We start from the raw sequence: 11742 nt of genomic DNA, 5'->3' as shown, positions 1-11742 counted from the left end.
CCAGAGGCGAGTAGTGCGAATATAGTGGCCCCAGAGGCGAGTAGTGCGAGTACTGTGGCTCCAGAGGCGAGTGGTGCGAGTACTGTGGCCCCAGAGGCGAGTGGTGTGAGTACTGTGGCCCCAGAGGCGAATGGTGCGAGTACTGTGGCCCGAGAGGCGAGTTTTGCGAGTAATATGGCCCCAGATTACGAGTGGTGCGAGTACTGTGGCGTCAGTGGCGAGTGGTGCAAGTACTGTGGCCCCAGAGGCGAGTGGTACGAGTATTATGGCCCCAGAGGCGAGTTGTGAGAGTACTATGGCCTCAGAGACGAGTGGTGCGAGTACTGTGGCCCCCAGAGGCGAGTGGTGCGAGTACTGTGGCCCCAGAGGCGATTGGCGCGAGTACTGTGGGTCCAGAGGCGAGTGATGCGAGTACTATGGCCCCAGAGGCAAGTGGTGCGAGTATTATGGCCGCAGTGGCGAGTGGTGTGAGTACTGTGGCCCCAAAGGCGAGTGGTGCGAGTATTATGGCCCTAGAGGCAAATGGTGCGAGTATTATGGCCCCAGAGGCGAGTAGTGCGAGTACTGTGGCCCCAGAGGCTAATAGTGCGAGTACTGTAGCCCCAGATACTAATAGTGCGAGTACGATGACCCAAGAGGCGAGTAGTGCGAATATAGTGGCCCCAGAGACGAGAAGTGCGAGTACTGTGGCCCCCAGAGGCGAGTGGTGCGAGTACTGTGGCCCCAGAGGCGAGTGGTGCGAGTACTGTGGGCCCAGAGGCGAGTGGTGCGAGTACTGTGGCCCGAGAGGCGAGTTTTGCGAGTATTATGGCCCCAAAGGCGAGTGGTGCGAGTACTGTGGCCTCAGTGGTGAGTGGTGCGAGTACTGTGGCCCCAGAGGCGAGTGGTGCGAGTATTATGGCCCAGAGGCGAGTGGTGCGAGTATTATGGCCCCAGAGGCGAGTGGTGCAAGTATTATGGCCCCAGAGGCGAGTGGTGCGAGTACTGTGGCCCCAGAGGCGAGTTGTGCGAATACTGTGGCTACAAAGGCGAGTTGTGTGAGTACTATGGCCCCAGAGACGAGTGGTGCGAGTATTGTGGCCTCCAGAGGCGAGTGATGCGAGAACTGTGGCCCCAGAGGCGATTGGTGCGAGTACTGTGGCTCCAGAGGCGAGCGGTGGGAGTACTGTGGCCCCAGAGGCGAGTGGTGCGTGTATTATGGCCCCAGAGGCGAGTGGAGCGAGTACTGTGGCCCCAGAAGCGAGTTGTGCGAATACTGTGGCCCCAGAGGCGAGTGGTGCGAGTATTATGGCCCCAGAGACAAGTGATGCAAGTACTGTGGCCCCAGAGGCGAGTGGTTCGAATACTGGGGGTCCAGAGGCGAGTGGTGCGAGTACTGTGGCCCCAGAGGCGAGTGGTGCGAGTATTATGGCCCCAGAGGCGAGTGGTGCGAGTATTATGGCCCCAGAGGCAAGTGGTGTGAGTATTATGGCCCCAGAGGCGAGTGGTGCGAGTATTATGGCCCCAGAGGCAAGTGGTGCGAGTTCTGTGACCCCAGATGCGAGTGGCGCGAGTATTATGGCCCCAGAGGCGAGTGGTGCGAGTATTAAGGCCCCAGAGGCGAGAGGTGCGAGTACTGTGGCCCCAGAGGTGAGTTGTGGGAATACTGTGGCCACAAAGGCGAGTTGTGTGAGTACTATGGCCACAGAGACGAGTGGTGCGAGTACTGTGGCCCCCAGAGGCGAGTGATGCGAGTACTGTGGCCCCAGAGGCGATTGGTGCGAGTACTGTGGGTCCAGAGGCGAGTGGTGCGAGTACTGTTGCCCCTGCCCCAGAGGCGAGTGGTGTGTGTATTATGGCCCCAGAGGCGAGTGGTGCGAGTACTGTGGCCCCAGAAGCGAGTTGTGCGAATACTGTGGCCCTGAGGCGAGTGGTGCGAGTACTATGGCCCCAGAGGCAAGTGGTGTGAGTATTATGGCCCCAGAGGCAAGTGGTGCGAGTACTGTGGCCCCAGAGGCGAGTGGTGCAAGTACTATGGCTCCAGAGGCGAGTAGTGCGAGTACTGTGGCCCCAGAAGCAAGTGGTGCCAGTACTGTGGCCCCAGAGGCGAGTGGTGCGAGTACTGTGGACCCAAAGGCGAGTGGTGCGAGTTCTGTGGCCCCAGAGGCGAGTGGTGCGAGTATTATGGCCCCAGAGGCGAGTGGTGCCAGTACTGTGGCCCCCAAAGGCGAGTGGTGCGAGTATTATGGCCCCAGAGGCAAGTGGTGCGAGTATTATGGCCCCAGAGGCAAGTGGTGCGAGTTCTGTGACCCCAGATGCGAGTGGTGCGAGTATTATGGTCCCAGAGGCGAGTATTATGGCCCCTGAGGCGAGTGGTGCCAGTACTGTGGCCCCCAAAAGTAAGTGGTGCGAGTATTATGGCCCCAGAGTCGAGTGGTGTGAGTTCTGTGGCCCCAGAGGCGAGTGGTGCGAGTATTATGGCCCCAGAGGCGAGTGGTGCGAGTATTATGGCCCCAGAGGCGAGTGGTGTGAGTACTGTGGCCCCAGAGACGAGTGGTGTGAGTACTATGGCCCCAGAGGCAAGTGGTGCGAGTATTATGGCCCCAGAGGCAAGTGGTGCGAGTACTGTGGCCCCAGAGGCGAGTGGAGCGAGTATTATGGCCCCAGAGGCAAGTGGTGCGAGTATTATGGCCCCAGAGGCGAGTGGTGCGAGTACTATGGTACCAGAGGCTAGTAGTGCGAGTACTATGACCTCAGAGGCGAGTAGTGCGAATATTGTGGCCCCAGAGACGAGTGGTGCAAGTACTGTGGCCCCAGAGGCGAGTGGTGCGAATACTGTGGCCCCAGAGGCGAGTGGTGCGAGTACTGTGGCCCCAGAGGCGAGTGGTGTGAGTACAGAGGCCCCAGAGGCGAGTGGTGCGAGTACTGTGGCCCCATAAGCGAGTTGTGCGAATACTGTGGCCACAAAGGCGAGTGGTGTGAGTACTTTGGCCCCAGAGACGAGTGGTGCGAGTACTGTGGCCCCCAGAGGCGAGTGATGCGAGTACTGTGGCCCCAGAGGCAAGTGGTGCGAGTATTATGGCCCCAGTGGCGAGTGGTGTGAGTGCTGTGGCCCCAGAGGCGAGTGGTGCGAGTATTATGGCCCCAAAGGCAAGTAGTGCGTGTATTATGGCCCCAGAGGCGAGTGGTGCGAGTACTGTGGCCCCAGAGGCTAATAGTGCGAGTACTGTTGCCACAGAGGCTAATTGTGCGAGTACTATGACCCCAGAGGCGAGTAGTGCGAATATAGTGGCCCCAGAGGCGAGTAGTGCGAGTACTGTGGCTCCAGAGGCGAGAGGTGCGAGTACTGTGGCCCCAGAGGCGAGTGGTGTGAGTACTGTGTCCCCAGAGGCGAATGGTGCGAGTACTGTGGCCCGAGAGGCGAGTTTTGCGAGTATTATGGCCCCAGAGGCGAGTGGTGCGAGTACTGTGGCCTCAGTGGCGAGTGGTGCAAGTACTGTGGCCCCAGAGGCGAGTGGTACGAGTATTATGGCCCCAGAGGCGAGTGGTGCGAGTACTGTGGCCTCAGAGGCGAGTGGTGCGAATACTGTGACCCCAGAGGCGAGTGGTGCGAGTACTGTGGCCCCAGAGGCGAATGGTGCGAGTATTATGGCCCCAGAGGCGAGAGGTGCGAGTATTATAGCCCCAGAGGCGAGTGGTGCGAGTACTGTGGCCCCAGAGGCGAGGTCTGCGAATACTGTGGCCACAAAAGCGAGTTGTGAGAGTACTATGGCCTCAGAGACGAGTGGTGCGAGTACTGTGGCCCCCAGAGGCGAGTGGTGCGAGTACTGTGGCCCCAGAGGCGATTGGTGCGAGTATTATGGCCCTAGAGGCAAGTGGTGCGAGTATTATGGCCCCAGAGGCGAGTAGTGCGAGTACTGTGGCCCCAGAAGCTAATAGTGCGAGTACTGTAGCCCCAGATGCTAATAGTGTGAGTACTATGACCCAAGAGGCGAGTAGTGCGAATATAGTGGCCCCAGAGACGAGTAGTGCGAGTATTATGGCCGCAGTGGCGAGTGGTGTGAGTACTGTGGCCCCAGAGGCGAGTGGTGCGAGTATTATGGCCCTAGAGGCAAGTGGTGCGAGTATTATGGCCCCAGAGGCGAGTAGTGCGTGTACTGTGGCCCCAGAAGCTAATAGTGCGAGTACTGTAGCCCCAGATGCTAATAGTGCGAGTACTATGACCCAAGAGGCGAGTAGTGCGAATATAGTGGCCCCAGAGACGAGTAGTGCGAGTATTATGGCCGCAGTGGCGAGTGGTGTGAGTACTGTGGGTCCAGAGGCGAGTGATGCGAATACTATGGCCCCAGAGGCAAGTGGTGCGAGTATTATGGCCGCAGTGGCGAGTGGTGTGAGTACTGTGGCCCCAGAGGCGAGTGGTGCGAGTATTATGGCCCTAGAGGCAAGTGGTGCGAGTATTATGGCCCCAGAGGCGAGTAGTGCGAGTACTGTGGCCCCAGAAGCTAATAGTGCGAGTACTGTAGCCCCAGATGCTAATAGTGCGAGTACTATGACCCAAGAGGCGAGTAGTGCGAATATAGTGGCCCCAGAGACGAGTAGTGCGAGTACTGTGGCCCCCAGAGGCGAGTGATGCGAGTACTGTGGCCCCAGAGGCGATTGGTGCGAGTACTGCGGCTCCAGAGGCGAGCGGTGCGAGTACTATGGCCCCAGAGGCGAGTGGTGCGTGTATTATGGCCCCAGAGGCGAGTGGTGCGATTACTGTGGCCCCAGAAGCGAGTTGTGCGAATACTGTGGCCCCAGAGGCGAGTTGTACGAATATAATGGCCCCAGAGACAAGTGATGCGAGTACTGTGGCCCCAGAGACGAGTGGTTCGAATACTGGGGTTCCAGAGGCGAGTGGTGCGAGTACTGTGGCCCCAGAGGCGAGTGGTTCGAATACTGGGGTTCCAGAGGCGAGTGGTGCGAGTACTATGGACCCAGAGGCAAATGGTGCGAGTATTATGGCCCCAGAGGCGAGTGGTGTGAGTACTGTGGCCCCAGAGGCTAATAGTGCGAGTACTGTAGCCCCAGATGCTAATAGTGCGAGTACTATGACCCAAGAGGCGAGTAGTGCGAATATAGTGGCCCCAGAAACGAGTAGTGCGAGTACTGTGGCCCCCAGAGGCGAGTGGTGCGAGTACTGTGGCCCCAGAGGCGAGTGGTGCGAGTACTGTGGGCCCAGAGGCGAGTGGTGCGAGTATTGTGGCCCGAGAGGCGGGTTTTGCGAGTATTATGGCCCCAGAGGCGAGTGGTGCGAGTACTGTGGCCTCAGTGGCGAGTGGTGCGAGTACTGTGGCCCCAGAGGCGAGTGGTGCGAGTATTATGGCCCAGAGGCGAGTGGTGCGAGTACTGTGGCCCCAGAGGCGAGTGGTGCGAGTACTGTGGCCCCAGAGGCGAGTGGTGCGAGTATTATGGCCCCAGAGGTGAGTGGAGCAAGTATTATGGCCCCAGAGGTGAGTGGTGCGAGTACTGTGGCCCTAGAGGCGAGTTGTGCGAATACTGTGGCTACAGAGGCGAGTTGTGTGAGTACTATGGCCCCAGAGACGAGTGGTGCGAGTATTGTGGCCCCTAGAGGCGAGTGATGCGAGTACTGTGGCCCCAGAGGCGATTGGTGCGAGTACTGTGGCCTCAGAGGCGAGTGGTGCGAATACTGTGACCCCAGAGGCGAGTGGTGCGAGTACTGTGGCCCCAGAGGCGAATGGTGCGAGTATTATGGCCCCAGAGGCGAGTGGTGCGAGTATTATAACCCCAGAGGCGAGTGGTGCGAGTACTGTGGCCCCAGAGGCGAGGTCTGCGAATACTGTGGCCACAAAAGCGAGTTGTGAGAGTACTATGGCCTCAGAGACGAGTGGTGCGAGTACTGTGGCCCCCAGAGGCGAGTGGTGCGAGTACTGTGGCCCCAGAGGCGATTGGCGCAAGTACTGTGGGTCCAGAGGCGAGAGATGCGAATACTATGGCCCCAGAGGCAAGTGGTGCGAGTATTATGGCCGCAGTGGCGAGTGGTGTGAGTACTGTGGCCCCAGAGGCGAGTGGTGCGAGTATTATGGCCCCAGAGGCGAGTAGTGCGAGTACTGTGGCCCCAGAAGCTAATAGTGCGAGTACTGTAGCCCCAGATGCTAATAGTGCAAGTACTATGACCCAAGAGGCGAGTAGTGCGAATATAGTGGCCCCAGAGACGAGTAGTGCGAGTACTGTGGCCCCCAGAGGCGAGTGATGCGAGTACTGTGGCCCCAGAGGCGATTGGAGCGAGTACTGTGGCTCCAGAGGCGAGCGGTGCGAGTACTATGGCCCCAGAGGCGAGTGGTGCGTGTATTATGGCCCCAGAGGCGAGTGGTGCGATTACTGTGGCCCCAGAAGCGAGTTGTGCGAATACTGTGGCCCCAGAGGCGAGTGGTACGAGTATTATGGCCCCAGAGACAAGTGATGCGAGTACTGTGGCCCCAGAGACGAGTGGTTCGAATACTGGGGTTCCAGAGGCGAGTGGTGCGAGTACTGTGGCCCCAGAGGCGAGTGGTGCGAGTACTATGGCCCCAGAGGCAAATGGTGCGAGTATTATGGCCCCAGAGGCGAGTGGTGTGAGTACTGTGGCCCCAGAGGCTAATAGTGCGAGTACTGTAGCCCCAGATGCTAATAGTGCGAGTACTATGACCCAAGAAGCGAGTAGTGCGAATATAGTGGCCCCAGAGACGAGTAGTGCGAGTACTGTGGCCCCCAGAGGCGAGTGGTGCGAGTACTGTGGCCCCAGAGGCGAGTGGTGCGAGTACTGTGGGCCCAGAGGCGAGTGGTGCGAGTATTGTGGCCCGAGAGGCGGGTTTTGCGAGTATTATGGCCCCAGAGGCGAGTGGTGCGAGTACTGTGGCCTCAGTGGCGAGTGGTGCGAGTACTGTGGCCCCAGAGGCGAGTGGTGCGAGTATTATGGCCCAGAGGCGAGTGGTGCGAGTACTGTGGCCCCAGAGGCGAGTGGTGTGAGTACTGTGGCCCCAGAGGCGAGTGGTGCGAGTATTATGGCCCCAGAGGTGAGTGGTGCAAGTATTATGGCCCCAGAGGTGAGTGGTGCGAGTACTGTGGCCCTAGAGGCGAGTTGTGTGAGTACTATGGCCCCAGAGACGAGTGGTGCGAGTATTGTGGCCCCTAGAGGCGAGTGATGCGAGTACTGTGGCCCCTGAGGCGATTGGTGCGAGTACTGTGGCTCCAGAGGCGAGTGGTGCGTGTATTATGGCCCCAGAGGCGAGTGGTGCGATTACTGTGGCCCCAGAAGCGAGTTGTGCGAATACTGTGGCCCCAGAGGCGAGTGGTACGAGTATTATGGCCCCAGAGACAAGTGATGCGAGTACTGTGGCCCCAGAGGCGAGTGGTTCGAATACTGGGGGTCCAGAGGCGAGTGGTGCGAGTACTGTGGCCCCAGAGGCGAGTGGTGCGAGTACTATGGCCCCAGAGGCAAATGGTGCAAGTATTATGGCCCCAGAGGCGAGTGGTGTGAGTACTGTGGCCCCAGAGGCGAGTGGTGCGTGTATTATGGCCCCAGAGGCAAGTGGTGCGAGTATTATGGCCCCAGAGGCGAGTGGTGCGAGTACTGTGGCCCCAGAGGCGAGTGGTGCGAGTACTGTGGCTCCAGAGGCAAGTGGTGCGAATACTGTGGCCCCAGAGGCGAGTGGTGCGAGTACTGTGGCCCCAGAGGTGAGTGGTGCGAGTATTATGGCCCCAGAGGCGAGGGGTGCGAGTACAGAGGCCCCAGAGGTGAATGGTGCGAGTACTGTGGCCCCAGAGGCGAGTTGTGCGAATACTGTGGCCACAAAGGCGAGTGGTGTGAGTACTATGGCCCCAGAGACGAGTGGTGCGAGTACTGTGGACCCCGAGGCGAGTGATGCGAGTACTGTGGCCTCAGTGGCGAGTGGTGCGAGTACTGTGGCCCCAGAGTCGAGTGGTACGAGTATTATGGCCCCAGAGGCGAGTGGTGCGAGTACTGTGGCCTCAGAGGCGAGTGGTGCAAATACTGTGACCCCAGAGGCGAGTGGTGCGAGTACTGTGGCCCTAGATGCGAGTGGTGCGAGTATTATTGCCCCAGAGGCGAGTGGTGCGAGTATTATGGCCCCAGAGGCGAGCGGTGCGAGTATTATTGCCCCAGAGGCGAGTGGTGCGAGTATTATGGCCCCAGAGGCGAGCGGTGCGAGTACTGTGGCCCCAGAGGCGAGTTGTGCGAATACTGTGGCCACAAAGGCGAGTTGTGAGAGTACTATGGCCTCAGAGACGAGTGGTGCGAGTACTGTGGCCCCAGAGGCGAGTGGTGCGAGTACTGTGGTCCCAGAGGCGAGTGGTGCGAGTACTGTGGCCCCAGAGGCGAGTGGTGCGAGTACTGTGGCCCGAGAGGCGAGTTATGCGAGTATTATGGCCCCAGAGGCGAGTGGTGCGAGTACTGTGGCCTCAGTGGCGAGTGGTGCGAGTACTGTGGCCCCAGAGGCGAGTGGTGCGAGTATTATGGCCCCAGAGGCGAGTGGTGCGAGTACTGTGGCCTCAGAGGCGAGTGGTGCGAATACTGTGACCCCTGAGGCGAGTGGCGCGAGTACTGTGGCCCCAGAGGCGAGTGGTGCGAGTATTATGGCCCCAGAGGCGAGTGGTGCGAGTACTGTGGCCCCAGAGGCGAGTTGTGCGAATACTGTGGCTACAAAGGCGAGTTGTGTGAGTACTATGGCCCCAGAGACGAGTGGTGCGAGTACTGTGGCCTCCAGAGGCGAGTGATGCGATTACTGTGGCCCCAGAGGCGATTGGTGCGAGTACTGTGGGTCCAGAGGCGAGTGGTGCGAGTACTGTGGCCCCAGAGGCGAGTGGTGCGTGTATTATGGCCCCAGAGGCGAGTGGTGCGAGTACTGTGGCCCCAGAAGCGAGTTGTGCGAATACTGTGGCCCCAGAGGCGAGTGGTGCGAGTATTATGGCCCCAGAGGCGAGTGGTGCGAGTACTGTGGTCCCAGAAGCGAGTGGTACGAATATAATGGCCCCAGAGGCGTGTGGTGCGAGTACTGTGGCCCCAGAGGCGAGTGGTGCGAGTACTGTGGCCCCAGAGGCGAGTGGTGCAAGTACTGGGGGTCCAGAGGCGAGTGGTGCGAGTACTGTGGCCCCAGATGCGAGTGGTGCGAGTACTATGGCCCCAGAGGCAAATGGTGCGAGTATTATGGCCCCAGAGGCGCGTGGTGCGAGTACTGTGGCCCCAGAGGCGAGTGGTGCGAGTATTATGGCCCCAGAATTAAGTGGTGTGAGTATTATTGCCCCAGAGGTGAGTGGTGCGAGTACTGTGGCCCCAGAGGCTAGTAGTGCGAGTACTATGAGCCCAGAGGCGAGTATTGCCATTACTGTGGCCCCAGAGGCGAATGGTGCGAGTACTGTGGCCCCCAGAGGCGAGTGGTGCGAGTACTGTGGCCCCAGAGGCGAGTGGTGCGAATACTGTGGCCCCAGAGACGAGTGGTGCGAGTACTGTGGGTCCAAAGGTGAGTGATGCGAGTACTATGTCCCCCAGAGGCGAGTGGTGCGAGTACTGTGGGTCCAGAGGCAAGTGATGCGAGTACTGTGGCCCCAGAGGCGAATGGTGCGAGTACTGTGGCCCCAGAGGCGAGTGGTGCGAGTACTGTGGCCCCAGAGACGAGTGGTGCGAGTACTGTGGGCCCAGAGGCGAGTGGTGCGAATACTGGGGGTCCAGAGGCGAGTGGTGCGAGTACTGTGGCCCCAGAGGCGAGTGGTGCGAGTACTATGGCCCCAGAGGCAAATGGTGCGAGTATTATGGCCCCAGAGGCGAGTGGTGTGAGTACTGTGGCCCCAGAGGCAAGTGATGCGAATACTGTGGCTCCAGAGGCAAGTGGTGCGAATAATGTGGCCCCAGAGGCGAGTGGTGCGAGTACTGTGGCCCCAGAGGTGAGTGGTGCGAGTATTATGGCCCCAGAGGCGAGTGGTGCGAGTACAGAGGCCCCAGAGGCGAGTGGTGCGAGTACTGTGGCCCCAGAGGCGAGTTGTGCGAATACTGTGGCCACAAAGACGAGTGGTGTGAGTACTATGGCCCCAAAGACGAGTGGTGCGAGTACTGTGGCCCCGGAGGCGTGCGATGCGAGTACTGTGGCCCCAGAGGCGATTGTTACGAGTTCTGTGAGTTCAGAGGCGAGTGGTGCGAGTACTGTGTCCCCAGAGGCGAGTGGTGCGAGTATTATGGCCCCAGACGCGAGAGGTGCGAATACTGTGGCCCCAGAGGCGAGTGGTGCGAGTATTATGGCCCAAGAGGCGAGTGGTGCGAGTACTGTGGTCCCAGAGGCGAGTGGTGTGAGTATTATGGCCCTAGAGGCGAGTGGTGCGAGTACTGTGGCCCCAGAGACAAGTGGTGCGAGTATTATGGCCCCAGAGGCGCGTGGTGCGAGTACTGTGGCCCCAGAGGCGAGTGGTGCGAGTATTATGGCCCCAGAAGTAAGTGGTGTGAGTATTATTGCCCCAGAGGCGAGTGGTACGAGTACTGTGGCCCCAGAGGCTAGTAGTGCGAGTACTATGAGCCCAGAGGCGAGTAGTGCGATTACTGTGGCCCCAGAGGCGAATGGTGCGAGTACTGTGGCCCCCAGAGGCGAGTGGTGCGAGTACTGTGGCCCCAGAGGCGAGTGGTGCGAATACTGTGGCCCCAGAGACGAGTGGTGCGAGTACTGTGGGTCCAGAGGTGAGTGATGCGAGTACTATGTCCCCCAGAGGCGAGTGGTGCGATTACTGTGGGTCCAGAGGCGAGTGATGCGAGTACTGTGGCCCCAGAGGCGAGTGGTGCGAGTACTGGGGCCCCAGAGACGAGTGGTGCGAGTACTATGGCCCCCAGAGGCGAGTGGTTCGAGCACTGTGGCCCCAGAGGCGAGTGGTGCGAATAGTGTGGCCCCAGAGGCGAGTGGTGCGAGTATTGTGGCCCCAGATGAGAGTGGTGCGAGTACTATGGCCCCAGAGGCGAGTGGTGCGAGTACTGTGGCCCCAGAGGTGAGTGGTGCGAGTACTTTGGCCCCCAGAGACGAGTGGTGCGAGCACTGCGGTCCCCAGAGGCAAGTGGTGTGAGTACTGTGGCCCCAGAGGCGAGTGGTGCGAATACTGTGGCCCCAGAGGCGAGTGGTGCGAGTACTGTGGCCCCAGAGGCGAGTGGTTCGAGTATTATGGCCCAGAGGCGAGTGGTGCGAGTACTATGGCCCTAGAGGCGAGTGGTGCGAGTACTAGCTGGGGCCCTAGAGGCGAGTGGTGCGAGTACTGTGGCCCCAGAGGCGAGTGGTGCGAGTACTGTGGCTCCAGAGGCGAGTGGTTTGAGTTCTATGGCCCCAGAGGCGAGTGGTGTGAGTACTGTGGCCCCAGAGGCGAGTGGTGCGAGTATTGTGGCCCCAGAGTTGAGTGGTGCGAGTATTGTGGCCCCAGAGTTGAGTGGTGCGAGTACTATGACCCCAGAGGCGAGTAGTGCGAGTACTGTGGCCCCAGAGGCAAGTGGTGCGAGTACTGTGGCCCCAGAGGTGAGTGGTGCGAGTACTCTGGCCCCAGAGGCGAGTGGTGCGAGTACTCTGGCCCCAGAGGCGAGTGGTGCGAGTACTGTGGCCCCAGAGGTGAGTGGTGCGAGTACTATGGCCCCAGAGGCGAGTGGTGCGAGTACTGTGGCCCCAGAGGTGAGTGGTGCGAGTACTATGGCCCCAGAGGCGAGTGGTGCGAGTACTGTGTCCCCAGAGGTGAGTGGTGCGAGTA

The 11742-nt window shown here is 59.9% G+C and overlaps 7 protein-coding genes across 7 annotated transcripts; all 7 read left to right on the top strand.

The window, feature by feature from the left end:
• Positions 1-416: 416 nt before the first annotated feature.
• On the top strand, positions 417-1097 carry LOC138366707 (ribosome-binding protein 1-like). The gene has a single exon (XM_069327977.1). It carries the CDS (start codon positions 417-419, stop codon positions 1095-1097), a length of 681 nt encoding a protein of 226 aa, XP_069184078.1.
• Positions 1098-2396: 1299 nt separating this feature from the next.
• Positions 2397-2918, top strand: LOC138366706 (F-box/LRR-repeat protein 17-like). The gene has a single exon (XM_069327976.1). The coding sequence runs from the start codon at positions 2397-2399 to the stop codon at positions 2916-2918; it is 522 nt and encodes a 173-aa protein (XP_069184077.1).
• Positions 2919-3057: 139 nt separating this feature from the next.
• LOC138366705 (mucin-22-like) lies at positions 3058-3888 on the top strand. The gene has a single exon (XM_069327975.1). It carries the CDS (start codon positions 3058-3060, stop codon positions 3886-3888), a length of 831 nt encoding a protein of 276 aa, XP_069184076.1.
• Positions 3889-3958: 70 nt separating this feature from the next.
• Positions 3959-4609, top strand: LOC123755221 (mucin-22-like). Its single transcript, XM_045737670.2, has one exon. The coding sequence runs from the start codon at positions 3959-3961 to the stop codon at positions 4607-4609; it is 651 nt and encodes a 216-aa protein (XP_045593626.2).
• Positions 4610-4799: 190 nt separating this feature from the next.
• LOC138366704 (mucin-22-like) lies at positions 4800-5600 on the top strand. Its single transcript, XM_069327974.1, has one exon. The coding sequence runs from the start codon at positions 4800-4802 to the stop codon at positions 5598-5600; it is 801 nt and encodes a 266-aa protein (XP_069184075.1).
• Positions 5601-6302: 702 nt separating this feature from the next.
• Positions 6303-7163, top strand: LOC138366703 (mucin-22-like). Its single transcript, XM_069327973.1, has one exon. The coding sequence runs from the start codon at positions 6303-6305 to the stop codon at positions 7161-7163; it is 861 nt and encodes a 286-aa protein (XP_069184074.1).
• A 160-nt stretch (positions 7164-7323) lies between these two features.
• Positions 7324-8754, top strand: LOC138366702 (mucin-22-like). The gene has a single exon (XM_069327972.1). The coding sequence runs from the start codon at positions 7324-7326 to the stop codon at positions 8752-8754; it is 1431 nt and encodes a 476-aa protein (XP_069184073.1).
• Positions 8755-11742: the final 2988 nt, after the last annotated feature.

This window comes from Procambarus clarkii, chromosome 20, assembly GCF_040958095.1.
Source record: "Procambarus clarkii isolate CNS0578487 chromosome 20, FALCON_Pclarkii_2.0, whole genome shotgun sequence".
Classification (NCBI taxonomy): Eukaryota; Metazoa; Arthropoda; class Malacostraca; order Decapoda; family Cambaridae; genus Procambarus; species Procambarus clarkii.
This window is presented reverse-complemented; position numbering and strand designations above follow the sequence as displayed.

Excerpts from the sequence above, each read along its gene's own strand:
- LOC138366707 (XM_069327977.1), top strand. The coding sequence starts at position 417 with ATGGCCCCAGAGGCAAGTGGTGCGAGTATTATGGCCGCAGTGGCGAGT.
- LOC138366706 (XM_069327976.1), top strand. The coding sequence starts at position 2,397 with ATGGCCCCAGAGTCGAGTGGTGTGAGTTCTGTGGCCCCAGAGGCGAGT.
- LOC138366705 (XM_069327975.1), top strand. The coding sequence starts at position 3,058 with ATGGCCCCAGTGGCGAGTGGTGTGAGTGCTGTGGCCCCAGAGGCGAGT.
- LOC123755221 (XM_045737670.2), top strand. The coding sequence starts at position 3,959 with ATGACCCAAGAGGCGAGTAGTGCGAATATAGTGGCCCCAGAGACGAGT.
- LOC138366704 (XM_069327974.1), top strand. The coding sequence starts at position 4,800 with ATGGCCCCAGAGACAAGTGATGCGAGTACTGTGGCCCCAGAGACGAGT.
- LOC138366703 (XM_069327973.1), top strand. The coding sequence starts at position 6,303 with ATGGCCCCAGAGGCGAGTGGTGCGTGTATTATGGCCCCAGAGGCGAGT.
- LOC138366702 (XM_069327972.1), top strand. The coding sequence starts at position 7,324 with ATGGCCCCAGAGACAAGTGATGCGAGTACTGTGGCCCCAGAGGCGAGT.